The sequence below is a fragment of the Mya arenaria genome, chromosome 6 (genome assembly GCF_026914265.1).
Source record: "Mya arenaria isolate MELC-2E11 chromosome 6, ASM2691426v1".
Classification (NCBI taxonomy): domain Eukaryota; kingdom Metazoa; phylum Mollusca; class Bivalvia; order Myida; family Myidae; genus Mya; species Mya arenaria.
Window position 1 is genome coordinate 4,824,466 of NC_069127.1, and position 27,324 is coordinate 4,851,789.

General features: G+C 46.6%; 4 protein-coding genes and 1 long non-coding RNA gene across 10 annotated transcripts; 1 reads left to right on the top strand and 4 right to left on the bottom strand.

Moving 5' to 3' along the window:
- Positions 1 to 898: 898 nt before the first annotated feature.
- LOC128236824 (uncharacterized) lies at positions 899 to 7,757 on the bottom strand. 6 transcript variants are annotated; one of them, XM_052951942.1, is made up of 9 exons: positions 7,599 to 7,757; positions 4,334 to 4,420; positions 3,345 to 3,482; positions 3,097 to 3,214; positions 2,696 to 2,859; positions 2,156 to 2,506; positions 1,870 to 2,022; positions 1,643 to 1,782; positions 899 to 1,502 (listed from the first exon to the last, which is right to left on the bottom strand). In XM_052951942.1, exons 2-9 carry the CDS (start codon positions 4,350 to 4,352, stop codon positions 1,119 to 1,121), a joined length of 1,467 nt encoding a protein of 488 aa, XP_052807902.1. In that variant the 5' UTR covers positions 4,353 to 4,420; positions 7,599 to 7,757; the 3' UTR covers positions 899 to 1,118. The 6 variants fall into 6 exon arrangements, with proteins under 6 accessions (XP_052807902.1, XP_052807904.1, XP_052807905.1 ...); XM_052951944.1 differs by having other exon boundaries at positions 4,300 to 4,420; positions 7,599 to 7,756; XM_052951945.1 differs by lacking the exon at positions 4,334 to 4,420 and having other exon boundaries at positions 7,599 to 7,756.
- On the top strand, positions 5,390 to 10,354 carry LOC128236826 (uncharacterized). The gene is made up of 4 exons (XR_008261448.1): positions 5,390 to 5,551; positions 5,893 to 5,997; positions 7,433 to 7,742; positions 7,952 to 10,354. It is a non-coding gene; the product is annotated as an uncharacterized LOC128236826 (long non-coding RNA).
- Positions 10,355 to 12,114: 1,760 nt separating this feature from the next.
- On the bottom strand, positions 12,115 to 13,714 carry LOC128236937 (prestalk protein-like). Its single transcript, XM_052952074.1, has 3 exons — positions 13,533 to 13,714; positions 13,103 to 13,348; positions 12,115 to 12,889 (listed from the first exon to the last, which is right to left on the bottom strand). The coding sequence occupies exons 1-3, from the start codon at positions 13,712 to 13,714 to the stop codon at positions 12,115 to 12,117; spliced, it is 1,203 nt and encodes a 400-aa protein (XP_052808034.1).
- A 1,077-nt stretch (positions 13,715 to 14,791) lies between these two features.
- Positions 14,792 to 22,057, bottom strand: LOC128236943 (extracellular matrix protein A-like). Its single transcript, XM_052952082.1, has 11 exons — positions 21,624 to 22,057; positions 21,059 to 21,341; positions 20,119 to 20,842; positions 19,696 to 19,809; positions 19,060 to 19,495; positions 18,180 to 18,899; positions 17,615 to 17,897; positions 16,675 to 17,398; positions 16,252 to 16,365; positions 15,616 to 16,051; positions 14,792 to 15,455 (listed from the first exon to the last, which is right to left on the bottom strand). The coding sequence occupies exons 1-11, from the start codon at positions 22,055 to 22,057 to the stop codon at positions 14,792 to 14,794; spliced, it is 4,932 nt and encodes a 1,643-aa protein (XP_052808042.1).
- A 75-nt stretch (positions 22,058 to 22,132) lies between these two features.
- On the bottom strand, positions 22,133 to 27,127 carry LOC128236944 (mucin-2-like). Its single transcript, XM_052952083.1, has 7 exons — positions 26,967 to 27,127; positions 25,113 to 25,673; positions 24,501 to 24,783; positions 23,561 to 24,284; positions 23,138 to 23,251; positions 22,497 to 22,937; positions 22,133 to 22,413 (listed from the first exon to the last, which is right to left on the bottom strand). The coding sequence occupies exons 1-7, from the start codon at positions 27,125 to 27,127 to the stop codon at positions 22,133 to 22,135; spliced, it is 2,565 nt and encodes an 854-aa protein (XP_052808043.1).
- Positions 27,128 to 27,324: the final 197 nt, after the last annotated feature.

A 27,324-nucleotide genomic window follows, 5' to 3' on the forward strand; every position in this document is an offset into this window, starting at 1 on the left:
CTAGGAAAATCTGCAAAATCGCAACCGAGCTTTCATACTGCATAAACGCACAGACATTGGAATCAATCATCTCCATTTCTTTTTTATATTAGTGGAAATAAGGATTTTGGCTGAAGTTAGTATAGATGCTTTAAAATATCTAAGAATTCAGTTTTCTGAGCCTGAGTGTGAAACTAAAGAAGTCACGAGAGGTCCACAGGTTTATGCTAAACGAACGCATTGTTTTCGTACTGAAGTTCAAGTGCGAATGTTAGTAGTTAATGTTAACTAGAACACCAAATCCTGCTTCCTTCCCTTATAAAATAGTTTGTATTATGTACGTCGTTTAATATAAGAACATGAATATAAGCGACTGGGATGCTATGAAGACCGGTTGAAGCACGCTTGTCACACAAGCATATTTTCTTATTGATATAGGTTTTGTCCATCAAACTATCAGTTGAAAATTTTATTTCTATTGCAAAACATGACAATAAAAGTCAATGGTCATTCGCTGTTGACATCTTAGTTTGAACTATATTGTCACTGACGTATTTTGTTTGTTATAGCTTGCGTATTTCAATGGTTCATTGCTTCATTCAAACGTACAAATGTATATGACAAACACTCAATGAGAAATTGCACAGACGGATAATTTATGTTATATCCGAGTGCGAAAAGCAAATATTTATAGAACCCTTGCAAGTGCAGTATATAAATCTGTCAAACAGTGTATATATAAAAGCATCTCGGTGTTTTTATATATTAATCAAACAATTTCTGTTCAGTGGAAAGTGTGACGTAGTAAAAGAATGATTTAAAATACTTCTCTATAACATTGCCACAGCATAGACTCTTAAGTGTTATTACGATTTCTTGTCTTGTTTGAAGGGAATTAAATTTAATGCAATTCAAAAGCGCTGTTTGCATTCAAAACATGCGTTTATTTTATTTTAGAAAGAAACACAACGAATACTGAAAGCCTATTTAAAGGTATAATACTGTACTTAAATACACTGAATGTCACTTTGTCACAAAGTGGTAGAAATTAACATCACAAAACATGTTTCATATACACTTTCGTAATATCTTTTAAAGATAAGGAATTATATATCTAAATCACATATTTGATTGCAGCTTCATACATCAGTCGAAGATTTATCACCTTTTCGAGATATTTCTCCGTTGAGTTCCGTATGCGTGTCATTTAAATTAAACTCGATGTCATCCGAGCGCATGGAATTCACAAACTCACTCCCTTCGTCCTTTTCTGCCTTCTTTTCTCTTTTCTTCTTTCTTTTCCTTTTCTTTTTCGTCTTTTCCTCTGAGCCGTTATATCGTAGATCGTGTGCTGCCAAATACCGTGTTGGATCATCTCTTAGCCGGAAGCTTGTGTTCGCAGGAATGGAAGTGGTCGCCAAAGGAGGAAGACGGTTGTATGGCATCGGTTGTTCCTGCGTTATCCAGTCCGGTGTCACATTCTGATCGTCATGATCTTGCAAATCTTCTTCATTCTTTAAAATCTTAAATTGAAAAACAGCATGTATAGTTATCAAGTATTTACACTGAGTATTCTTTTTCGGGTCATTGTATTAAAGATTTTGTCTTTAAATGGATATACAGCGCAAAAAATTCTACTCTTGAGGCAAAGCAGTTTAGGTACCTCGTTTTCGTCAGGTGCTACTTCATTTCGTCTTTTACACTTGTCGTAAAGAGGGCATCCTTTGCAGCAAAAGCAAAGGAGAAGAATAATGAAGATTAAAACTATTCCGCCTACTGCTCCGATGATGATCCAATAGTCACCTGAAATTTAATTAAGAGAAAACTTGTATGTACGTTTCAAATATAATAAAAAGAAAGTTTATTCAACATATCACTTAAAGAAATTACCGTTTAATGGTTTACTTGTCGATGTTGCTGCTGCTTTAGTTGTTGTCGATATTACTGATGCTTTTGTTGTTGTTGTTGTTGTTGTTGTTGTTGTTGTTGAGGTTGATGTTCTGTCTAAAGGAATATCCACGCATGTTAAAGATAAGCCGCCACCTTTAAAAAGATAATAAATCGCTTTCCAAACAGTGAAATAATTCGTATAGTGTTTATTTTCACATTGTATGAAACAATTCTTCTACAGCTTCTTTGGGTTGTTATTCTTATGAAATTAAAATTCATGCATTACCTTTGAATCCGACCCAAACGTAGGGCGGGTCGCTGGTCTCAGCGCTCAAAGAAATATTGACAATGCTTCCAAACGTTTGTATTGAATACTTAAAGGGGCTGAAATTTGAGCAGTTGAAAATGTTTGTGTTTGTTTCATCCGTAACAATTAGGGATCCATCATTAGAATCGCCACATCCAAAGCGAATATCTAAAGTGTAAAATGTTACATTGCCTCCCTCAGCGGATACTGTACACAGTGTATTCAGGGAATTATTCGACGTCTCTTCCGTATAATGCGGGGATTGCAGGTAGATTGGTTCTTCGGCCTGTATATTCGAAATGTTTTTACCAAATTGGTAAATTTTAGGGGCTGAAAGTTAAAGGTTCATTGTTTTAGTTAACTTTCTGAAGTACATTTAAAACTGGCCAATATTTTCTAATATGACACCACTTAAACGTTAATGCCTATGGTAAAAAAATATGAAAAGGTAAAAATATTATTAAATATTATAAAGTAAACAAGAAGTAAACAATAACGTTATTTTAAGGTGACGCTTACAACTGATACAAGCGAAGTCCATGAACATGTAAGTGGTTTGATTCATGTAGTCAGCCTTCTCCTGACCCGGTAAACATGCAGTATCTGCGCGAGCCACCGCGGTAATTTCTCTACAGGAATGGAACCCGGAACACAACTTGTGATATTTGTAATCTAGACCGGAACTGTTTAAAACCAAATATATATATAAAACATACACATATAAGTCGTTAAGCCACATACATAATGAAATATAAAATGTTTTGACAGACGGGAAAGTTATAAGCTCAAGCAGAGAAGGCAACCTCACTGTGAGCTTGTTTAATGTTCCACTGAACAAAGGCCACAGCTAAAAGGATTATCAATATCAAACACATGAAACAGCAAAACAGTCAAGATAAATGGTTAAACAATGGCCTTACTTAGTGTAGTCATAGTCAAATATGCAATCTTCATCTTCTGGCATACAGCATGTGTCATTGACCGTATCAGTGTCTTCGACAAAGTCTGGACAATTCTGATATATTGGCTTGGAACCAACTGAAGAGAAATCAAATGACTCACAGGTTTTTCCTATAAATGAGTCGTCTGCTAGGATGTTAATCTATAAAATAAGAGAGTGATTGACTTTTCGAAATACAAAATAATATGTGTCTATCCGCCTGTATACCTTTCAATGCGAAGACTGCGACGACAGTGTTTGACAAGTGTTCGCACGAGGTCCGGAAATGGGTGTGTGTACCAAAACAAGCCGAACTGCTATTGCTAAGAGTCTGCAAGGGTTCTGGGTACTGAACACTTAACGCGCCTGAAAATAGATAATCCCGTAGCCTTTTGATTACCAATGAAAATAAAAGACATTACCTGTCCCGGTAATTTCTTATGGCAACACTCTATACATCTCCTTTAACATGTTTAATCCGCTGCCAGCTTTCACGATGCTTATATAACATGATACGAGTGTATACAATAATCACGTTTATCGAAATGGCTTGTTGATTTCCCTAACACGAACCAACAATAATATTTCTCTTCCAAAATGTGTTGATATAATTTTTAACAATTATTTGTCTCGCGAACAACAGTAAGGTTGGTTCTTTATATTCCAAATAGAAAAATTATTAGTAAGTAAGCCATTATTATCCTGAGGCATTATGTACTATCATATCTCCCATATGAAGACGTTTATACATGTTCTTTAACATGTAAATATATTCCATCGTTTTAAAGACTGATACGATCTGTAGATATGTCTTTTTTTAACCTACATTCTAGTTTTTAATACTTGTCGAATAGAATAAAAAAGAAGTTTTATCCTCATGGCTTACCAATAAATGTATAAACTTGTATCACTATAAAGATTAAACGAAAACCACTTAGCTCCATATTAACAGAAAATTAAACGTCTGACAGTGGTAGAGATGAACAATAACTGATATAAAAAAATACGGAAGTTAAAACTGTTTTAGAACTAAACAAATAAGCAATCGATGTCGCTGATTTATTTACATTTATTAAAAGAACACTTTAATATCAATCAAGTATGTAAGGCAGTATATATGGCACAAAACATATTACAATGAATGGAAATCTATATTCTCCTTGCAAATATGTAAATTACGTACATTTTCAATAGACCAGTGTAAAAGAAGTGAGGACCTTCATCACTGGAAGTCATTTATCCTCCGCGTAAAAAGTTCTCAACAGGAAGTATCTGGTGGTAGTGGCTCTATCGAAGTAGAACTCCTATAAATTTATTTTAATAAAAAACACATTAATAATGTATATAAAACAACATATACATATATATAATATCATATGATATATGTAACAATAAATTATTTATCACTACCATGATTTATATGAAAAAACTACAGAGACAAGCTCAGTAGCCAAAAGTTTAAACAAAAACCCCAGGGCTTTTTCTGCCCATTTTGGGAAAAAACCTAGACATTTTGGGAAATTTTGCGTCGTGAAAATGCCAAAATTGGGAAATTTTACAGTTAAAAGAAAAAGCTGTCTAGTCTCCTGCGAATTAAAAAATGATATTATATTAGTTTATTTTCTTTTTTAAAGTTTAAAAGACCCAAAATGGCTGAAATATCAATCCTTGGGGTGTAAATATCTATTGCAATAAATCATGACAGATAATATTTCATACTGATCTCTGAATGTGATGGAAATCAATGATTTCCAAATTCAATTATCAAAAAAAACTTTACATCACATAATGTATTAGGATGTTGAAAATGAACCAGTACAGGTAAAAAGACTTTCTAAAAAAAAAAAAAAAAATGATTGGGATTTTTTTCTGAAGATTGGGAAAAATATCTTATATTTAGCTTTGAGAATGGGTCCGATAGTCGGACCCGTGGGTACTATAGAAAAGGCCCTGAACCCCGTTTAATGACACAGGGTAGAGTTAGTACTATTATAGTTAGCCGATAGAACAAGTATGTGCCGTATGATGAATTCTAACCTTCAGCTTGATTCTCGGTTACTGTTGCATGTTGATAAACTTGGGCTATGGTAAACGAAGGAGAGGGATAGAAACAAGAACGGCAACATTTGTTTAGGGATTATCAAGGTGTGTATGTACCTTGCAATATACTGGTTCCCAAAATCTGCATCAGTGGTCGGTATCCCAATAATGGTTTTCCTTTCAAAGACCTTACATCATTATAAGGTTTTCCAAATATTTACATAAATGGACAGAGATATGAAAACACAGTGTTTGCTATTTTAGTAGAACAGAAGTTCATTGTCCGAAAAGTCACTTCAGGAACGTCAGTAGTAATAATATGTATCAAATACACGTTTTCTTTGTATGCCTTTGCTTGATCAACTTTCTAAAGGTCAAAGGACTTGAGACAAACGGTAAGAGTTCTCTTACGATTTATAAGTAAATAAACGCTATTTCAACCGTTTATCACATTTATATCCGTACAGTTGATACTAAAATTTTATTTATTTTAAATGGTGAACAATTTAATATAGAACCTTTAAACCAAATTACATGTATATTGAAAGCAATTTCGGTTTATTGAAATTTACCTTTGAAGAAACACTTAAAACTACCAGTTTTTTATATGCTGGGTTATCAATATCAAATGATTTATGAATTAATATAATAGAGCACTTGAAATGCTTATTTGAGTGTAAATATCGGCCTGGTATGTACTATGTTTGATGATTGTATATGGACGTATGTACCGTAGGACAAACCAGCTACTATAACAGTGCGTTAGGAGGACTCCGGTCTTGCGCAGACATTTGTGAGCCTCCACATGGACCAATACGTAGCTGTGCATATTACTGTGCAGGTCAGTAGTTTGGTGAAGTTTAGGTCCTTCCACAGTGCAAGGTCGAGTGAAGGACGGAAACAATAAATGTTCATAAAGATCATTTTAATTTGTTTTTAGGTTCAATAGTTAGCAAGCATAATGCATACGTCTGTGCAACTTGTGCTGGTGAAATAAGGAGTTGATTTTTTTCAAAATAATATTTTATGAAATTTTAAATAAAAAAACATTTGCATTTTTTTCCGGAAAAATCTTAATACAAAAGGTATATGTTGTTTGTGTAAAAAAGTAAATTCTACCCATTTAACAATGTATTCAGACTTTGTGAAGATTGCATCTATTTTTAGAAAGATATATACATTTTTGTAACCAGGAAATGAATTTTATTGACTATTCATTATTTTACTGAATATTTTCTTATTTAAAAAGATATTATCAAGAACCAACAAGACATTGTTGATTGGGTATTCTGCGGCATTTTGACACAAAAACATATATAAGATATTGTTTTAAAAAAATGCAAATGTTTTTTTTATAAAAAAATCGATAAAATCTTCCTTGGTAAAATTTGATCATTTGAAAAACTCCTTATCACACAAAACTATGTCCCACAGGATGTATCTTTATTTATGTAAAATATTGTTCCTCAAAACTAAATAAAACATGAACGTTTGAAACTTGTTCAATTGTGCCTTCACCCACCCAATGCTGCCCTGTTGAATGTCCAACAGTGTATTTCAAATATTATGTAGATCATTTTAAATTTGATATGTGTATGTCAGTAGTTTGGTCATTTTTATAGTTCTAATAAAAATATTATGTAGATATTTTTTGTATGTATATATGTACACATATATATATATCTATTTTAGTCTCACTCAAAAATCCGATCGCAGTCTATATATAGGACTTATTTATAAATATGCTTAAGAAATTATCTGAAACCCAGAACATGTTGTTTTTATAAACAGTGATTGGTCTTTGTCAGTAGTTTGATCATTTTAAGTATAGTTCTAAAAATATACACGTATACATGTATGTATATCTATTTAAATACCGCTCAAAAATCCGATCGTAATCTATATATATATGACTTTATTATTTATAAATATGCTTGAGGAAATTATCTAAAACCCAGGACATGTTGTTTCTATAAATAGCGATAGGTGTATGTAAGTAGTTTGGTCAATTTACGTTTAGATCTAATAAAAATATTAAGTAGATAGTTTTTAACTGATATATGTATATATGTATACATGTATGTATATCTATATAAATATCACTCAAAAATCCGATCGCAATCTATATCAAGGACTTTATTACTTATAAATATGCTTGAGGAAATTATTTGAAACCCAATACATGCTGTTCCTATAAACAAGGGACCGTTTGTCCTACGTGACAGTAGATAATAAGATAAACATATATGATAAAGTTATGTTTGTACTTATTGCAGAATATAAGACGCAGCCAGGGCAAAATCCAGCCAAGCAAAACAACAAAAGTGGCGGTAGATGGTGGTTCGGATTTTTTTCCATTCCAGTGCTAATGTTGCTGGCTGCCGTCGCATTGTACCTTGTAAAAAAAAAACGAAAAAACAATAATGGAAGTGCTCAACTTACACAAGACATTGAACTTCAAACAATAATCGGGTCCTCCAATGGTTCATGTGTTGGTGGTGGTATGTATACAAGAAACATCGGAAGAATATCCCCACGAACACCAACATTTGCTTGGTTCTAGATCTGATCTCACGACTGCCAATGGTAAATGAGAAATAGCACTTTTATTGCACTTTCGATATTGGTGTTTCATCGAACTTTCGATTTAGGCTTGTAATTTCAACTAAATGATTATGAAGTTAAACTGATATGGACGTCGTGTACATAACCTGAGATACTGGTGTGTTAAAGACATCGTCTTTGTAACACACGTAACACGACATCTAAGTGTTTATCATTCATATATGTTTCAGCAACTGGTGCTATTGTCTGGTCCGACAACGACCCGATGGCCTTTCCTAGACAGGCGTCTACTCCCTCTGTCATGACCAACGCCGTGCTTGACACTATCACGCTCACCGAAAACAGCCGCGTCGCTGGCGTTCCTGGGCTCCCTCCTGTGTCGGAAGACAATGAGGAGGGTAGTCACACTACGAACTGTACGGTCAAAGTCAAAAACTTTAAAAGGGTGATCATTGACAGAAACGATTTACTGGACTGTGATGTCACAATTCGCACTAGAGAAACCCGGGTGTAGAGAGAGAGAGAGAGAGAGAGAGAGAGAGAGAGAGAAGGAGAAATAGAGAGGGGGAATGGGGGGGGGGGGGTCGTCAAGTTATATCAGTTATTAGTTATATCAGTGTATACGTATTTTCTTATCGAAACAAGCAACCTCGTGGTATTATAATTATTACAGAGACACTATCCCATTAAAACTGTCGATTAAAAAAAAACCCCACAAGTATTAACACAGGAGTGAAGATTACCCTTTGTAACACAGTGGGCGTAACGTTTGCATTCAAAGGGTGATAATTCGAATATATCACGGTCAACGAACAATATGCCTTGCAATGTTGCTCATTATGCTTATATATTTGTGTATGCATGATAACATTCCAATACAAGAGGGCTAAGGCCTAAAAAAATAAATTGTTTGGTTAGGGTAACATCCTTTTCAAAAATAGGTAGGTTAGGTAGGCTTTTTTTATTTTTATTTTTTTATAAGGCTTTATATAAGAATGTAATTTATGTAATTTTGATCATTGGAGGATAGTGTTAAATTTTTTCTATATATGTATTTAAGGTTTTAAACTACATATTGAAAAAGCATTTTTTTTGTTTCTTTTTTTTCAAATTGACTATAAAAACGGTAGGGTCGGCGCCTATTCCGTAGGTAGGGTCGGGTAACCCGAACCAAATGTATTTTTTGTAGGCCTAAAGTGGCCTTAAATCGCTCAAATGAGAAAGTTTGTTAGTGGCAAATTGTTGGAAAACTTTTTCAGAATTATATTATAAACATTTTATGAATTCAGCCGTGCCTGTTTGGATGATATATTGCTTGCCAGTTGTGCGTAGACTTTATGTAATATTTGACGTTTCAAAGCAAATCTGTAGGAGTTCGCGTCACAAAGTGGTCACCCAAAGTGATTAGATAGTATGTAATGTTTGGCAATTGAAAGGGTAAGAACTTAATGTTGCCATGGACACGAAAATAAGTCTTGAACATTTACTCATCATGCGTGTCACTGTGACCAATGGTTGTCAGCCGTAAATAGCAAAAAACGGAAGCAATAATTCGCGTCACAAGAGGTCGCCCGAAGTGAAAAGATAGTACAATGTATATAAGGCTAGACTATACAAATGGAAACTGCTCAAAGCTGCCAAGTCCAAGGCCAACAAACGTGTCTTTCACTTCTAATCATCGTTCATGGCTCTTCTTCGAATTATAAACTCATTCCATGAAAACAGTAGAAGTGATAAAGGTACGCTCAGTACATAATGATGTGCAATGTATGGCAACTTCAGGGGCTATAACTCTATTTTGGCATGGTCAAGGTCATTTTTTATCTTGCACTACTACTGCCCATCGTGTTTGTCACTTCTACTGATTATAACGTCATTCCATAAAGAACTGTAAAAGTTGTTCGAGTCACCAAAAAAGGTCCCCTTAAGTATTTACAAATCTTTTAATGAAATCTGCTTAAATAGGTCGCGTCAATATGTATATTGCAAGATACAAAATAAAATTTTAGTACTATTCTTTTGTAAACACGGAAATATCATGTGTATCAGAGGCGGCTCCAGGATTTGACGTAAGAGGGGGCATAACTTAGGGGCGTAACCTTTTGACTTGCGCCCCCCCCCCCCGAACCGAAATTTAATTGGTTTATAGTGAAGGCAGTGGGTCTGTGGGTACTCCCTCAAGACCAGTTTTAGTTGAAAATGGTTCATTTAGTGCTTTTTTTGTTTTACTTTTATTCTCTTATATTGAAATAAAAAGTAAACTTGGACGATTTGAGGCGGGGGAGGCAGGTACGCTCCGCTGGAACCGCTAGTGTGAACTGCGTAGATCGAACGTTTAAATGAACATTTTAATGCCATACAGACACAATATGTCGTTTGCCGCAAATGTTCAAAGCATTGCTGTGATATATAAAAAAAAATCATTATTCGTTTATATGTTTTTCGTTTGTGTTTCGGCTTGTCACATATTTTATAGTAGCCGAGTTGCTAAGCTAAATTTCTAAGCATTTTGTTAAAATTGTTATTTTGTAACTTGATAACTGCATGCATACTGTATGGAATATTACTGCTTATGAATGTTGTAATGGCTCGTGAGGATGGCCCCGACCCCATGGTCCCTATTACGGGACAAATAAAACGTGTCATCCAGGCCTCAAAAAGAAAAAAAGAGAAATGCATATGTTGTAAAAGTATGGTTAGCTCGAATACAAATGCTAAACCTAACATTGTATGATCGTGTCTCACTGATACCGTAGCACAGTACTCTTTTTTTGCTACACCGTTTTGTCTTCTGTAAACGCAGGACATAGTTCTAACCACAGAAGAAACAAAATATGTTCTGGTCAAGTGGATAATGGTCATCTTACAACGAAGCCGAAAAGGTTTAATAATTATGCACACTTATTTACGTGACATTTAAGTCAAAGAAAGGAAAGACACTTTTAAACGGATTGAAGATGAATATTAACATGCAAGGCTCTAATTCAATCAATACAAAACAAAGATTTATGTAAATTAAAAGGTATTATGTTATGAGTTTAATTTCCGATAGTCGTATTCTCGAATTTTAATGCATTCGTGTTTTGTTCTCGCGTTATTAAGATGGTATTTGGCTCAAAGAACTTATCTAGACCGAGTTGCCATTTGATACATAAAAATAATAATCTGATACCTGCTTACGAAGAATTATTAAGTGAGCCCATGATTTAATGAAGGGAGCTATACATTTTCTGAAAGAAAGTTTATACAAATAATGGAAGAACTGGCAACGAATGTCTATTTTATTTTAATCACACGAAACACTCGTCGTTATGGCGCTATGACGTCAATGTTTATAATTTATATTTAAATATACCTCATCACGGTCATGATTGTATTTCCTTTGAAATATGCAACGTCACGTGAAACATTTTGAAGACCCAGAACCAAGTGTTCGTCATATGTGTATCATGTTAATAATTCTGGCAACTCTCCCAATCTATCGACCACTTCATCAACTATGACCACATGGTCGCCACGGCAAACCGAGTTCTATATTTATAACCAGGGCTTCCGGGATTTTTTTCTCGTACCTATTTTAGCGAGGACAGCAACGTATATTTTCGTGTTGATAAGCGATTAATATAGTCATCAAATACAATACATAATACAATGCATGTTAACTTTTTGATATACAATTTCGATAGTTACATTACTTCCTTTACAATTTATACTCGCATATTGTGCACGTTCTGCTAACAGGAAGATGGCAGACAGGAGGGTGGCAGTACATGGCAGACCTTATGCTAACATAGCGGGTTGGTGAAGGAGGGTGGCAGTAGACGGAGGACCTGGTGCTAACTGGAGGGTGGCAATAGGCGGTGGACCTTGTGTTAACAGGAGGGTGGCAGTAGGTAGTGGACCTTGCGCTAACATGAGGGTGGCAGTAGGCGTTGGACCTTGTGTTTACAAGAGGGTGGCAGTAAGCGGTGGGCCTTACGTTAACATGAGGGTGGCAGTAAACGGAGGACCTGATGCTAACTGGAGGTTGGCAGTAAGTGGAGGACCTTGTGCTACCATGAGGGTGACAGTAGGCAGTGGACCTTGCGCTAAAATGAGGTTCGCAGTAGGCGGAGGGCCTAGTGTTAACAGGAGGGTCGCAGTAGCCGGTGGACCTTGCGCTGACAGGAGGGTGGCAGTAGGCGGTGGACCTTGTGCTCACAGGAGGGTGACAGTAGGCGGAGGGCCTTGTGCTAACAGAAGGGTGGCAGTAGGCGGTGGACCTTATGCTAACAGGAGGGTGGCAGAAGGCGGAGGGCCTTGTGCTAACAGGAGGGTCGCAGTAACCGGTGGACCTTGCGCTAACAGGAGGGTGGCAGTAGGCGATGGATCTTGCGCTAACCGGAGGGTGGCATTAGGCGGTGGACCTTGTGCTAACAGGAGGGTCGCAGTAGCCGGTGGACATTGCGCTAACAGGAGGGTGACAGTAGATGGAGGGCCCTGTGCTAACAGGAGGATAACAGAAGGCGGTGGGCCTTGTGATTACAGGAGGGTCGCAGTAGGCGGTGAACCTTGCGCTAATAAGAGGGGGGCAGTAGGCGGAGGGCCTTGTGCTAACAGGAGGGTCGCAGTAGCCGGTGGACCTTACGGTAATAGGAGGGTGGTAGTAGGCGGAGGGCCTTGTGCTTACAGGAGGGTGGCAGTAGGAGGTGGACCTTGCGCTAACAGGAGTGTGACAGTAGGCGGTCGACCTTGTGCTAACAGGAGGGTCGCAGTAGCCGGTGGACCTTGTGCTAACAGGAGGGTGGCAGTAGGCGGTGGACCTTATGCTTACAGGAGGGTGGCAGTAAACGGTGGACTTGGTGCTAACAGGAGAGTGGCAGTAGGCGGAGGACTTCGTGCTAACAGGAGGGTGGCAGTAGGCGGTGGACCTTGTGCTTACAGGAGGGTGGCAGTAAACGGTGGACCTGGTGCTAACAGGAGGGTGGCAGTAGGCGGAGGACTTCGTGCTAACAGGAGGGTGGCAGTTGGCGGTGGACCTTGTGCTAACAGGAGGGTCGCAGTAGCCGGTGGACCTTGCGCTTACAGGAGGGTGACAGTAGGCGGAGGGCCTTGTGCTAACAGGAGGGTGGCAGAAGGCTGAGGACCTCGTGTTAACAGGAGGGTGGCAGAAGGCGGAGGGCCTTGTCCTAACAGGAGGATGGCATTAGGCGGTGTACCTTGTGTTAACAGGAGGGTCGCAGTAGGTGGAGTGCATTGTGCTAACAGGAGGGTGGCAGTAGGCGGTGTTTAACAGGAGGGGTGCAGAAGGCGGAGGGCCTTATGTTAACAGGAGGGTGGCGATAGGCGGAGGACCTTGTGTTAATAGGAGGATGGCAGTAGGCGGAGGGCCTTGTGCTTACAGGAGGTTGGCAGTAGGCGGTGGACCTTGTGTTAACAGGAGGATGGCAGTAGGCGGAGGGCCTTGTGTTAAGAGGAGGATGGAGAAGGCGGTGTACCTTGTGTAAACAGGGGGATTGCAGAAGGCGGTGTACCTTGTGTAAAGAGGAGGATGGCAGTAGGCGGTGGACCTTGTGCTAACAGGAGGGTCGCAGTAGCCGGTGGACCTTGCGCTTACAGGAGGGTGACAGTAGGCGGAGGGCCTTGTGCTAACAGGAGGGTGGCAGAAGGCGGTAGACCTTGCGCTTACAGGAGGGTGGCATTAGGCGGGGAACCTTGTGTTTACAGAAGGGTGGCAGTAGACGGAGGGCCTTGTGCTAACAGAGGGTGGCAGTAGGCAGAGGGCCGTGTACAAACAGGAGGGTGGCAGTAAACGGAGAGCCTTGTACTAACAGGAGGGTGACAGTAGGTGGTGGACCTTGTGCTAACAGGAGGGTGGCAGTAGGTGGTTGACCTTGTGTTAACAGGAGGGTGGCAGGAGGCGGTGGACCTTGCTCCAACAGGAGGATGGCAGTAGCCGGTGGACATTGTGTTAAAAGGAGGGTGACAGTAGCCGGTGGACCTTGCGCCAACATGAGGATGGCAGTAGGCGGTGGACCTGGTGCTTACAGGAGGGTGACAGTAGGCTGTGGACCTTGTGCTAACAGGAGGGTGACAGTAGCCGGTGGACCTTGCGCTAACATGAGGGTGGCAGTAGGCGGTGGACCTGGTGCTTACAGGAGGGTGACAGAAGGCGGTGGACCTTGCGCTTACAGGAGGGTGTCAGTCGGCGGAGGACCTTGTGTTAACAGGAGGGTGGCAGTAGGCGGAGGGCTTTGTGACAACAGAGGGTGGCAGTAGGCGGAGCTCGGCCTTGTACTAACAGGAGGGTGGCAGTAAACGGAGGGCCTTGTACTAACAGGAGGGTGTCAGTAGGTGGTGGAGTTTGTGCTAACAGGAAGGCGGTGTACCTTGTGTAAAGAGGAGGATGGCAGTAGGCGGTGGACCTTGTGCTAACAGGAGGGTCGCAGTAGCCGGTGGACCTTGCGCTTACAGGAGGGTGACAGTAGGCGGAGGGCCTTGTGCTAACAGGAGGGTGGCAGAAGGCGGTAGACCTTGCGCTTACAGGAGAGTGGCATTAGGCGGGGAACCTTGTGTTTACAGAAGGGTGGCAGTAGGCGGAGGGCCTTGTGCTAACAGAGGGTGGCAGAAGGCAGAGGGCCGTGTACAAACAGGAGGGTGGCAGTAAACGGAGAGCCTTGTACTAACAGGAGGGTGACAGTAGGTGGTGGATCTTGTGCTAACAGGAGGTAGGCAGTAGGTGGTTGACCTTGTGTTAACAGGAGGGTGGCAGGAGGCAGTGGACCTTGCTCCAACAGGAGGGTGACAGTAGCCGGTGGACATTGTGTTTACAGGAGGGTGACAGTAGCCGGTGGACCTTGCGCCAACATGAGGATGGCAGTAGGCGGTGGACCTGGTGCTTACAGGAGGGTGACAGAAGGCGGTGGACCTTGCGCTTACAGGAGGGTGTCAGTCGGCGGAGGACCTTGTGTTAACAGGAGGGTGGCAGTAGGCGGAGGGCTTTGTGACAACAGAGGGTGGCAGTAGGCGGAGGGCCTTGTACTAACAGGAGGGTGGCAGTAAACGGAGGGCCTTGTACTAACAGGAGGGTGTCAGTAGGTGGTGGAGTTTGTGCTAACAGGAAGTAGGCAGTATTTGGTTGACCTTGAGTTAGCAGGAGGGTGGCAGTAGGCGATGGACCTTGTGCTAATAGGAGGGTTGCAGTAGGCGGATGGCTTTGTTCTAACAGGTGGGTGGCAGTAGGTGGTGAACCTTGTGCTTACAGGAGGGTGGCTGTAGGCGGAGGGTCTTGTGCTAACAGGAGGTTGGCAGTAGGCTGAGGACCTTGTGTTAACAGGAGGGTGGCAGAAGGCGGAGGGCCTTTTGTTAACAGGAGGGTGGCAGTAGGCGGTGGACCTTGTGCTAATAGGAGGGTGGCAGTAGGCGGTGGACCTTGTGCTTACAGGAGGGTGGCAGAAGGCTGAGGGCATTGTGCTAGCTGGAGGGTGACAGTAGTCGGAGGCCCTAGTGTTAACAGGAGGGTGGCAGTAGACGCTTGACGTGATGCTTACAGGAGGGTGGCAGTAGGCGGTTGACCTTGTGCTAACAGGAGGATGGCAGTAGGCGGTGGACCTTGTGCTAACAGGAGGGTGGCAGTTGTTGTTGGACCTTGCGCTAACAGGAGGGTGGCAGAAGGCGGTGGACCTTGCACTAACAGGAGGGTGACAGTAGGCGGTGGACCTTTTGCTAACAGGAGGGTGGCAGTAGCCGGTGGACCTTGCGCAAACAGGAGGGTGACAGTAGGTGGTGGACCTTGTGTTAACAGGAGGATATCAGTAGGCGGTGGACCTTGTGTTAACAGGAGGATTGCAGTAGGCGGTGGAACTTGTGTTAACAGGAGAGTGGCAGTAGGCGGAGGACCTTGTGTTAACAAGACCTTGTGTTAACAGGAGGATGGCAGTAGGCGGTGGACCTTGTGTTAACAGGAGGGTGGCAGTAGGCGGTGGACCTTGTGTTAACAGGAGGATGGCAGTAGGCGGTGGGCCTTGTGCTAACAAGAGGGTGACAGATGGCGATGTTCCTTGTGTTAACAGGAGGGTGGCAGTAGGCTGTGGACCTTGTGTTAACAGGAGGATGGCAGTAGGCGGTGGGCCTTGTGTTAACAGGTGGATGGCAGAAGGCGGAGCCTTGCGCTAACAGGAGGGTGGAAGAAGGCGGTGTACCTTGTGTTAACAGGAGGGTGGCAGTTGGTGGTAGACATTGTGTTAACAGGAGGATGGCAGTAGGCGGTGGACCTTGTGTTAACAGGAGGGTGGCAGTAGGCGGTGGACCTTGTGTTATCAGGAGGATGGCAGTAGGCGGTTGGCCTTGTGCTAACAAGAGGGTGGCAGTAGGCGATTTACCTTGTGTTTACAGGAGGGTGGCAGTAGGCTGTGGACCATGTGTTAACAGGAGGATGGCAGTAGGCGGAGGGCCTTGTGTTAACAGGATGATGGCAGAAGGCGGAGGGCCTTGCGCTAACAGGAGGGTGGCAGAAGGCGGTGTATCTTGTGTTAACAGGAGGGTGGCAGACCTTGTGTTAACAGGAAGATGGCAGTAGGCGGAGAGCCTTGTGCTAACAGGAGGGTGGCAGAAGGCGGTGTACCTTGTGTTAACAGGAGGGTGGCAGAAGGCGGAGGGCCTTGTCCTAACAGGAGGATGGCATTAGACGGTGTACCTTGTGTTAACAGGAGGGTCGAAGTAGGTGTAGTGCCTTGTGCTAACAGGAGGGTGGCAGTAGGCGGTGTTTAACAGGAGGGGTGCAGAAGGCGGAGGCCCTTATGTTAACAGGAGGGTGACGATAGGCGGAGGACCTTGTGTTAATAGGAGGATGGCAGTAGGCGGAGGGCCTTGTGCTTACATGAGGTTGTCAGTAGGCGGTGGACCTTGTGTTAACAGGAGGATGGCAGTAGGCGGAGGGCCTTGTGTTAAGAGGAGGATGGAGAAGGCGGTGTACCTTGTGTAAACAGGGGGATTGCAGAAGGCGGTGTACCTTGTGTAAAGAGGAGGATGGCAGTAGGCGGTGTACCTTGTGTAAACAGGAGGATGGCGCAGGAGACGGTGTACCTTGTGTTTACTGGAGGGTGGCAGAAGGCGGTGTACCTTGTGTTAACAGGAGGATGGCAGAAGGCGGAGGTCCTTGTGTTAACAGGAGGATTGCAGGCGGAGGGCCTTGTGTTAACAGGAGGATGGCAGTAGGCGAAGGACCTTGTGTTAACAGGAGGGTGGCAGTAGGCGGTGGGCCTTGTGTTAACAGGAGGTTGGCAGAAGGCGGTGGACCTTGTGTTAACAGGAGGATGGCAGTAGGCGGTGGACCTTGTCTTAACAGGAGGGTGGCAGAAGGCGGTGGACCTTGTGCTAACAGGAGGGTGGCAGTAGGCGGTGGACCTTGTGTTAACAGGTGGATGGCCGTAGGCTGTTGACCTTGTGTTAACAGGAGGGTGGCTGTACGCGGAGGGTCTTGTGCTAACAGGACGGTGGCAGTAGGCTGATGACCTTGTGTTAACAGGAGGGTGGCAGTAGGCGGAGGGCGTTGTGTTAACAGGAGGGTGGCAGAAGGCGGTTGACCTTGCGCTTACAGGAGGGTGGCAGTAGGCGGAGGACCTTGTGTTTACCGGAGGGTGGCAGTAGGCGGAGGGCCTTGTGACAACAGAGGGTGGCAGTAGGCGGAGGGCCTTGTTCTAACAGGAGGGTGGCAGTAAATGGATGGCCTTGGTTCTAACAGGAGGGTGACAGTAGATGGTGGAGTTTGTGCTAACAGGAGGTAGGCAGTATTTTGTTGACCTTGAATTAGCAGGAGGGTGGCAGTAGCCGATTGTGCTAAAAGGAGGGTTGCAGTAGGCGGATGGCTTTGTTCTAACAGTTGGGTGGCAGTAGGTGTTGAACTTTTTGCTTACAGGAGGGTGGCTGTAGGCGGAGGGTCTTGTGCTAACAGGAGGGTGGCAATAGGCTGAGGACCTTGTGTTAACAGGAGGGTTGCAGTAGGCGGAGGGCCTTGTGTTAACAGGAGGGTGGCAGTAGGCAGTGGACCTTGTGCTAACATGAGGGTGGCAGTAGGCGGTGAACCTGGTGCTTACAGGATGGTGGCAGAATGCGGAGGGCCTTGTGCTAGCAGCAGGGTGGCAGTAGGCGGAGTCCCTAGTGTTAACAGGAGGGTGGCAGTAGGCGGTGGACTTGATGCTAACAGGAGGGTGTCAATAGGCGATGGGCCGTGTGTTTACAGGAGGGTGGCAGTAGGCGGTTGACCTTGTGCCAACAGGAGGATGGCAGTAGGCGTTGGACCTTGTGCTAACAGGAGGGTGGCAGTTTGTGTTGGACCTAGCGCTAACAGGAGGGTGGCAGAATGCGGTGGACCTTGCGCTAACAGGAGGGTGGCAGTAGGCGGTGGACCTTGTGTTAACATGAGGATGGCAGAAGACGAAGGGCCTTGAGCTAACAGGAGGGTGGCAGAAAGCGGTTTACCTTGTGTTAACAGGAGGGTGGCAGATGGTGGTAGACCTTGTGTTTACAGGAGGGTCGCAGAAGGCGGAGGGCCTTGTGTTGACAGGAGGGTTGCAGAAGGCAGAGGGCCTTGTCCAAACAGGGGGATGACATTTGGCGGTGTACCTTGTGTTAACAGGAGGGTCGCAGTAGGCGGAGGGCCTTGTGCTAACAGGTGGTTGGCAGTAGGTGGTGAACCTTGTGCTTACAGGAGGGTGGCTGTAGGCGGAGGGTCTTGTGCTAACAGGAGGTTGGCAGTAGGCTGAGGACCTTGTGTTAACAGGAGGGTGGCAGAAGGCGGAGGGCCTTTTGTTAACAGGAGGGTGGCAGTAGGCGGTGGACCTTGTGCTAATAGGAGGGTGGCAGTAGGCGGTGGACCTTGTGCTTACAGGAGGGTGGCAGAAGGCTGAGGGCATTGTGCTAGCTGGAGGGTGACAGTAGTCGGAGGCCCTAGTGTTAACAGGAGGGTGGCAGTAGACGCTTGACGTGATGCTTACAGGAGGGTGGCAGTAGGCGGTTGACCTTGTGCTAACAGGAGGATGGCAGTAGGCGGTGGACCTTGTGCTAACAGGAGGGTGGCAGTTGTTGTTGGACCTTGCGCTAACAGGAGGGTGGCAGAAGGCGGTGGACCTTGCACTAACAGGAGGGTGACAGTAGGCGGTGGACCTTTTGCTAACAGGAGGGTGGCAGTAGCCGGTGGACCTTGCGCAAACAGGAGGGTGACAGTAGGTGGTGGACCTTGTGTTAACAGGAGGATATCAGTAGGCGGTGGACCTTGTGTTAACAGGAGGATTGCAGTAGGCGGTGGAACTTGTGTTAACAGGAGAGTGGCAGTAGGCGGAGGACCTTGTGTTAACAAGACCTTGTGTTAACAGGAGGATGGCAGTAGGCGGTGGACCTTGTGTTAACAGGAGGGTGGCAGTAGGCGGTGGACCTTGTGTTAACAGGAGGATGGCAGTAGGCGGTGGGCCTTGTGCTAACAAGAGGGTGACAGATGGCGATGTTCCTTGTGTTAACAGGAGGGTGGCAGTAGGCTGTGGACCTTGTGTTAACAGGAGGATGGCAGTAGGCGGTGGGCCTTGTGTTAACAGGTGGATGGCAGAAGGCGGAGCCTTGCGCTAACAGGAGGGTGGAAGAAGGCGGTGTACCTTGTGTTAACAGGAGGGTGGCAGTTGGTGGTAGACATTGTGTTAACAGGAGGATGGCAGTAGGCGGTGGACCTTGTGTTAACAGGAGGGTGGCAGTAGGCGGTGGACCTTGTGTTATCAGGAGGATGGCAGTAGGCGGTTGGCCTTGTGCTAACAAGAGGGTGGCAGTAGGCGATTTACCTTGTGTTTACAGGAGGGTGGCAGTAGGCTGTGGACCATGTGTTAACAGGAGGATGGCAGTAGGCGGAGGGCCTTGTGTTAACAGGATGATGGCAGAAGGCGGAGGGCCTTGCGCTAACAGGAGGGTGGCAGAAGGCGGTGTATCTTGTGTTAACAGGAGGGTGGCAGACCTTGTGTTAACAGGAAGATGGCAGTAGGCGGAGAGCCTTGTGCTAACAGGAGGGTGGCAGAAGGCGGTGTACCTTGTGTTAACAGGAGGGTGGCAGAAGGCGGAGGGCCTTGTCCTAACAGGAGGATGGCATTAGACGGTGTACCTTGTGTTAACAGGAGGGTCGAAGTAGGTGTAGTGCCTTGTGCTAACAGGAGGGTGGCAGTAGGCGGTGTTTAACAGGAGGGGTGCAGAAGGCGGAGGCCCTTATGTTAACAGGAGGGTGACGATAGGCGGAGGACCTTGTGTTAATAGGAGGATGGCAGTAGGCGGAGGGCCTTGTGCTTACATGAGGTTGTCAGTAGGCGGTGGACCTTGTGTTAACAGGAGGATGGCAGTAGGCGGAGGGCCTTGTGTTAAGAGGAGGATGGAGAAGGCGGTGTACCTTGTGTAAACAGGGGGATTGCAGAAGGCGGTGTACCTTGTGTAAAGAGGAGGATGGCAGTAGGCGGTGTACCTTGTGTAAACAGGAGGATGGCGCAGGAGACGGTGTACCTTGTGTTTACTAGAGGATGGCAGAAGGCGGTGTACCTTGTGTTAACAGGAGGATGGCAGAAGGCGGAGGTCCTTGTGTTAACAGGAGGATTGCAGGCGGAGGGCCTTGTGTTAACAGGAGGATGGCAGTAGGCGAAGGACCTTGTGTTAACAGGAGGGTGGCAGTAGGCGGTGGGCCTTGTGTTAACAGGAGGTTGGCAGAAGGCGGTGGACCTTGTGTTAACAGGAGGATGGCAGTAGGCGGTGGACCTTGTCTTAACAGGAGGGTGGCAGAAGGCGGTGGACCTTGTGCTAACAGGAGGGTGGCAGTAGGCGGTGGACCTTGTGTTAACAGGTGGATGGCCGTAGGCTGTTGACCTTGTGTTAACAGGAGGGTGGCTGTACGCGGAGGGTCTTGTGCTAACAGGACGGTGGCAGTAGGCTGATGACCTTGTGTTAACAGGAGGGTGGCAGTAGGCGGAGGGCGTTGTGTTAACAGGAGGGTGGCAGAAGGCGGTTGACCTTGCGCTTACAGGAGGGTGGCAGTAGGCGGAGGACCTTGTGTTTACCGGAGGGTGGCAGTAGGCGGAGGGCCTTGTGACAACAGAGGGTGGCAGTAGGCGGAGGGCCTTGTTCTAACAGGAGGGTGGCAGTAAATGGATGGCCTTGGTTCTAACAGGAGGGTGACAGTAGATGGTGGAGTTTGTGCTAACAGGAGGTAGGCAGTATTTTGTTGACCTTGAATTAGCAGGAGGGTGGCAGTAGCCGATTGTGCTAAAAGGAGGGTTGCAGTAGGCGGATGGCTTTGTTCTAACAGTTGGGTGGCAGTAGGTGTTGAACTTTTTGCTTACAGGAGGGTGGCTGTAGGCGGAGGGTCTTGTGCTAACAGGAGGGTGGCAATAGGCTGAGGACCTTGTGTTAACAGGAGGGTTGCAGTAGGCGGAGGGCCTTGTGTTAACAGGAGGGTGGCAGTAGGCAGTGGACCTTGTGCTAACATGAGGGTGGCAGTAGGCGGTGAACCTGGTGCTTACAGGATGGTGGCAGAATGCGGAGGGCCTTGTGCTAGCAGCAGGGTGGCAGTAGGCGGAGTCCCTAGTGTTAACAGGAGGGTGGCAGTAGGCGGTGGACTTGATGCTAACAGGAGGGTGTCAATAGGCGATGGGCCGTGTGTTTACAGGAGGGTGGCAGTAGGCGGTTGACCTTGTGCCAACAGGAGGATGGCAGTAGGCGTTGGACCTTGTGCTAACAGGAGGGTGGCAGTTTGTGTTGGACCTAGCGCTAACAGGAGGGTGGCAGAATGCGGTGGACCTTGCGCTAACAGGAGGGTGGCAGTAGGCGGTGGACCTTGTGTTAACATGAGGATGGCAGAAGACGAAGGGCCTTGAGCTAACAGGAGGGTGGCAGAAAGCGGTTTACCTTGTGTTAACAGGAGGGTGGCAGATGGTGGTAGACCTTGTGTTTACAGGAGGGTCGCAGAAGGCGGAGGGCCTTGTGTTGACAGGAGGGTTGCAGAAGGCAGAGGGCCTTGTCCAAACAGGGGGATGACATTTGGCGGTGTACCTTGTGTTAACAGGAGGGTCGCAGTAGGCGGAGGGCCTTGTGCTAACAGGTGGTTGGCAGTAGGTGGTGAACCTTGTGCTTACAGGAGGGTGGCTGTAGGCGGAGGGTCTTGTGCTAACAGGAGGTTGGCAGTAGGCTGAGGACCTTGTGTTAACAGGAGGGTGGCAGAAGGCGGAGGGCCTTTTGTTAACAGGAGGGTGGCAGTAGGCGGTGGACCTTGTGCTAATAGGAGGGTGGCAGTAGGCGGTGGACCTTGTGCTTACAGGAGGGTGGCAGAAGGCTGAGGGCATTGTTAGCTGGAGGGTGACAGTAGTCGGAGGCCCTAGTGTTAACAGGAGGGTGGCAGTAGACGCTTGACGTGATGCTTACAGGAGGGTGGCAGTAGGCGGTTGACCTTGTGCTAACAGGAGGATGGCAGTAGGCGGTGGACCTTGTGCTAACAGGAGGGTGGCAGTTGTTGTTGGACCTTGCGCTAACAGGAGGGTGGCAGAAGGCGGTGGACCTTGCACTAACAGGAGGGTGACAGTAGGCGGTGGACCTTTTGCTAACAGGAGGGTGGCAGTAGCCGGTGGACCTTGCGCAAACAGGAGGGTGACAGTAGGTGGTGGACCTTGTGTTAACAGGAGGATATCAGTAGGCGGTGGACCTTGTGTTAACAGGAGGATTGCAGTAGGCGGTGGAACTTGTGTTAACAGGAGAGTGGCAGTAGGCGGAGGACCTTGTGTTAACAAGACCTTGTGTTAACAGGAGGATGGCAGTAGGCGGTGGACCTTGTGTTAACAGGAGGGTGGCAGTAGGCGGTGGACCTTGTGTTAACAGGAGGATGGCAGTAGGCGGTGGGCCTTGTGCTAACAAGAGGGTGACAGATGGCGATGTTCCTTGTGTTAACAGGAGGGTGGCAGTAGGCTGTGGACCTTGTGTTAACAGGAGGATGGCAGTAGGCGGTGGGCCTTGTGTTAACAGGTGGATGGCAGAAGGCGGAGCCTTGCGCTAACAGGAGGGTGGAAGAAGGCGGTGTACCTTGTGTTAACAGGAGGGTGGCAGTTGGTGGTAGACATTGTGTTAACAGGAGGATGGCAGTAGGCGGTGGACCTTGTGTTAACAGGAGGGTGGCAGTAGGCGGTGGACCTTGTGTTATCAGGAGGATGGCAGTAGGCGGTTGGCCTTGTGCTAACAAGAGGGTGGCAGTAGGCGATTTACCTTGTGTTTACAGGAGGGTGGCAGTAGGCTGTGGACCATGTGTTAACAGGAGGATGGCAGTAGGCGGAGGGCCTTGTGTTAACAGGATGATGGCAGAAGGCGGAGGGCCTTGCGCTAACAGGAGGGTGGCAGAAGGCGGTGTATCTTGTGTTAACAGGAGGGTGGCAGACCTTGTGTTAACAGGAAGATGGCAGTAGGCGGAGAGCCTTGTGCTAACAGGAGGGTGGCAGAAGGCGGTGTACCTTGTGTTAACAGGAGGGTGGCAGAAGGCGGAGGGCCTTGTCCTAACAGGAGGATGGCATTAGACGGTGTACCTTGTGTTAACAGGAGGGTCGAAGTAGGTGTAGTGCCTTGTGCTAACAGGAGGGTGGCAGTAGGCGGTGTTTAACAGGAGGGGTGCAGAAGGCGGAGGCCCTTATGTTAACAGGAGGGTGACGATAGGCGGAGGACCTTGTGTTAATAGGAGGATGGCAGTAGGCGGAGGGCCTTGTGCTTACATGAGGTTGTCAGTAGGCGGTGGACCTTGTGTTAACAGGAGGATGGCAGTAGGCGGAGGGCCTTGTGTTAAGAGGAGGATGGAGAAGGCGGTGTACCTTGTGTAAACAGGGGGATTGCAGAAGGCGGTGTACCTTGTGTAAAGAGGAGGATGGCAGTAGGCGGTGTACCTTGTGTAAACAGGAGGATGGCGCAGGAGACGGTGTACCTTGTGTTTACTGGAGGATGGCAGAAGGCGGTGTACCTTGTGTTAACAGGAGGATGGCAGAAGGCGGAGGTCCTTGTGTTAACAGGAGGATTGCAGGCGGAGGGCCTTGTGTTAACAGGAGGATGGCAGTAGGCGAAGGACCTTGTGTTAACAGGAGGGTGGCAGTAGGCGGTGGGCCTTGTGTTAACAGGAGGTTGGCAGAAGGCGGTGGACCTTGTGTTAACAGGAGGATGGCAGTAGGCGGTGGACCTTGTCTTAACAGGAGGGTGGCAGAAGGCGGTGGACCTTGTGCTAACAGGAGGGTGGCAGTAGGCGGTGGACCTTGTGTTAACAGGTGGATGGCCGTAGGCTGTTGACCTTGTGTTAACAGGAGGGTGGCTGTACGCGGAGGGTCTTGTGCTAACAGGACGGTGGCAGTAGGCTGATGACCTTGTGTTAACAGGAGGGTGGCAGTAGGCGGAGGGCGTTGTGTTAACAGGAGGGTGGCAGAAGGCGGTTGACCTTGCGCTTACAGGAGGGTGGCAGTAGGCGGAGGACCTTGTGTTTACCGGAGGGTGGCAGTAGGCGGAGGGCCTTGTGACAACAGAGGGTGGCAGTAGGCGGAGGGCCTTGTTCTAACAGGAGGGTGGCAGTAAATGGATGGCCTTGGTTCTAACAGGAGGGTGACAGTAGATGGTGGAGTTTGTGCTAACAGGAGGTAGGCAGTATTTTGTTGACCTTGAATTAGCAGGAGGGTGGCAGTAGCCGATTGTGCTAAAAGGAGGGTTGCAGTAGGCGGATGGCTTTGTTCTAACAGTTGGGTGGCAGTAGGTGTTGAACTTTTTGCTTACAGGAGGGTGGCTGTAGGCGGAGGGTCTTGTGCTAACAGGAGGGTGGCAATAGGCTGAGGACCTTGTGTTAACAGGAGGGTTGCAGTAGGCGGAGGGCCTTGTGTTAACAGGAGGATGGCAGTAGGCAGTGGACCTTGTGCTAACATGAGGGTGGCAGTAGGCGGTGAACCTGGTGCTTACAGGATGGTGGCAGAATGCGGAGGGCCTTGTGCTAGCAGCAGGGTGGCAGTAGGCGGAGTCCCTAGTGTTAACAGGAGGGTGGCAGTAGGCGGTGGACTTGATGCTAACAGGAGGGTGTCAATAGGCGATGGGCCGTGTGTTTACAGGAGGGTGGCAGTAGGCGGTTGACCTTGTGCCAACAGGAGGATGGCAGTAGGCGTTGGACCTTGTGCTAACAGGAGGGTGGCAGTTTGTGTTGGACCTAGCGCTAACAGGAGGGTGGCAGAATGCGGTGGACCTTGCGCTAACAGGAGGGTGGCAGTAGGCGGTGGACCTTGTGTTAACATGAGGATGGCAGAAGACGAAGGGCCTTGAGCTAACAGGAGGGTGGCAGAAAGCGGTTTACCTTGTGTTAACAGGAGGGTGGCAGATGGTGGTAGACCTTGTGTTTACAGGAGGGTCGCAGAAGGCGGAGGGCCTTGTGTTGACAGGAGGGTTGCAGAAGGCAGAGGGCCTTGTCCAAACAGGGGGATGACATTTGGCGGTGTACCTTGTGTTAACAGGAGGGTCGCAGTAGGCGGAGGGCCTTGTGCTAACAGGTGGTTGGCAGTAGGCGGTGGACCTTGTGTTAACAGGAGGATTACAGTAGGCGGAGGGCCTTGTGCTGACAGGAGGGTGGCAGAAGGCGGTGTACCTTGTGTTAATAGGAGGATGGCAGTTGGCGGAGGGCCTTGTGCTGACAGGAGGTTGGCAGTAGTTGGTGGATCTTGTGTTAACAGGAGGATGGCAGTAGGCGGAGGGCCTTGTGTTAACAGGAGGATGGCAAAAGGCGGTGTACCTTGTGTAAACAGGAGGATGGCAGAAGGCGGTGTATCTTGTGTTAACAGGAGGTTGGCAGACCTTGTGTTAACAGGAAGATGACAGTAGGCGGAGAGCCTTGTGCTAACAGGAGGGTGGCAGAAGGCGGTGTACCTTGTGTTAACAGGAGGGTGGCAGAAGGCGGAGGGCTTTGTCCTAACAGGAGGATGGCATTAGGCGGTGTACCTTGTGTTAACAGGAGGATGGCAGAAGGCGGTGTACCTTGTGTTAACAGAAGGCAGAGGACCTTGTGCTAACCGGCGGTTGGCAGTAGGCGGAGGGCCTTGTGCTAACATACGCTGGCAGACAAAAGACACTGGACATATCTTTTCCGGCAGATGGCACCGCTCTGCTTTGAGACCAGATGTGAAATTGGCACCTTGGTCGCTATGTACTATCTCGGGAAGTCCGCGGTATATGAAAAATGTCTCCCATTACACTTGAGCGCTGGTTCTAGCATTCGGGTAAGTGGTCGGTATCGCCTGGGCATATCTCGTGGAGTGCAGGAGGATGGCACTAGGCGGTGGACCTTGTGTTAACAGGAGGGTGGCAGAAGGCGGAGGGCCTTGTGTTAAGAGGAGGGTGGCAGTAGGCTGATGACCTTGTGTTAACAGGAGGATGGCAGAAGGCGGTGTACCTTGTGTTAACAGAAGGCACAAGACCTTGTGCTAACCGGCGGTTGGCAGTAGGCGGAGGGCCGTGTGCTAACATACGCTGGCAGACAAAAGACACTGGACATATCTTTTCCGGCAGATGGTACCGCTCTGCTTTGAGACCAGATGTGAAATTTGCACCTTGGTCGCTATGTATTATCTCGGGAAAATCGCGGTATATGAAAAATGTCTCCCATTACACTTGAGCGCTGGTTCTAGCATTCGGGTAAGTGGTCGGGATCGCCTGGGCATATCTCTTGGAGTGGTGTGTCACTCCATTGGTAAAGACGTGGTCATATTTAACAAAGACGCCAAATGAGTCGGCCTTTTCCGGCGTGTACACTGTGGGCAAGTTCTCACTTGATCCCTAATAAATGGTTCCATTCACGGCCAAAAGAACCTCTCCTTAAAGAATTACACGGTGCTGCCCCTTCCTTAATGTCCAAGGGCATCATGAAGTGATAGTACATCTCGTTGAGAAGACGGCAAGCTAAGTTGGTCATAACTAACTTCCAGATACCTTCTGCGACGATATAGATACTTCCTTATTTCCTCCTTTGAAGAAGAGATTGGGTAGAACTTTGTCCCAATATCTGGTGTATTAACCTACAGCAGAAAGAATTTGTTTAGAAGACGGCGTAGCACATGGTGTGGTACCGTGTGGAATGGTATTGTAGCAGAAACATCACAGGATCGTTGGATGACCTTTTCCCCAATCCTACGAACTCAAGGCATATGTGCTGGTAATGTTCTCGGCGACGTTCTGATGTGATTCTGTGACAACGTACTAATTTACACTGTCAGGGCTTCTATAGAGGTTGTTGTAACTGCGGACACGGCCTCAGTGATTTCATGTCCAAACCTACGTATCCCGTTTTCATCGGCGTTGTAATGTACATCACGGTTATGGGGCGGGACCTTGTAGTTTGAGAGGGCTGCAATCCACCGCTGGCCCATGTTTTCAAGTTTAGCTATAGTGGTATTATAAGTTATATCCTCAAATTCAGTACCATACAGATAATCGTGGTACGTTTCTTTTGCTTCTGTGCTGGGTATTTTTTTCGCGCTTAGTTTTCTTCTTTAAAAAATGCAATGCGATGTGTATGGTTCAGCAGAGACAAGGGAAGTTATTTGTACCGAATTAGTTTGAGGTT

Bases quoted from the DNA above. Each gene is read 5' to 3' on its own strand.
- LOC128236824 (XM_052951941.1), bottom strand. From the start codon at position 4,060: ATGGAGCTAAGTGGTTTTCGTTTAATCTTTATAGTGATACAAGTTTAT. The intron at 3,483-4,002 runs GTAAGCCATGAG...ATCTATTTTCAG, and splicing joins ACAAGTTTATACATTTATTG to GCGCGTTAAGTGTTCAGTAC. The intron at 2,507-2,695 runs GTAAGCGTCACC...TTTAACTTTCAG, and splicing joins GGACTTCGCTTGTATCAGTT to CCCCTAAAATTTACCAATTT.
- LOC128236937 (XM_052952074.1), bottom strand. From the start codon at position 13,714: ATGTTGGCGCAAGGTCCACCGGCTACTGTCACCCTCCTTTTAACACAA. The intron at 13,349-13,532 runs GTTAGTACAAGG...CCCTCCTGTTAG, and splicing joins CCACCTACTGTCACCCTCCT to CACAAGGCCCTCCGCCTACT. The intron at 12,890-13,102 runs GTAAGCACAAGG...TCCTCCTGTTAG, and splicing joins CCGCCTACTGCCAACCTCCT to GACAAGGCCCTCCGCCTTCT.
- LOC128236943 (XM_052952082.1), bottom strand. From the start codon at position 22,057: ATGCCCTCAGCCTTCTGCCACCCTCCTGTAAGCACAAGGTCCACCGCC. The intron at 18,900-19,059 runs GTCTTGTTAACA...TGTTTGCGCAAG, and splicing joins CATCCTCCTGTTAACACAAG to GTCCACCGGCTACTGCCACC. The intron at 17,399-17,614 runs GTAAGCAAAAAG...CCCTCCTGTTAG, and splicing joins CCGCCTACAGCCACCCTCCT to AACAAGGCCCTCCGCCTACT.
- LOC128236944 (XM_052952083.1), bottom strand. From the start codon at position 27,127: ATGGGCCAGCGGTGGATTGCAGCCCTCTCAAACTACAAGGTCCCGCCC. The intron at 22,938-23,137 runs GTCTGCCACCCT...CCCTCTTGTTAG, and splicing joins CATCTTCCTGTTAACACAAG to CACAAGGCCAACCGCCTACT. The intron at 22,414-22,496 runs GTTAACACAAGG...TGTTAACACAAG, and splicing joins TCCTGTTAACACAAGGTCTT to GTCCACCGCCTACTGATATC.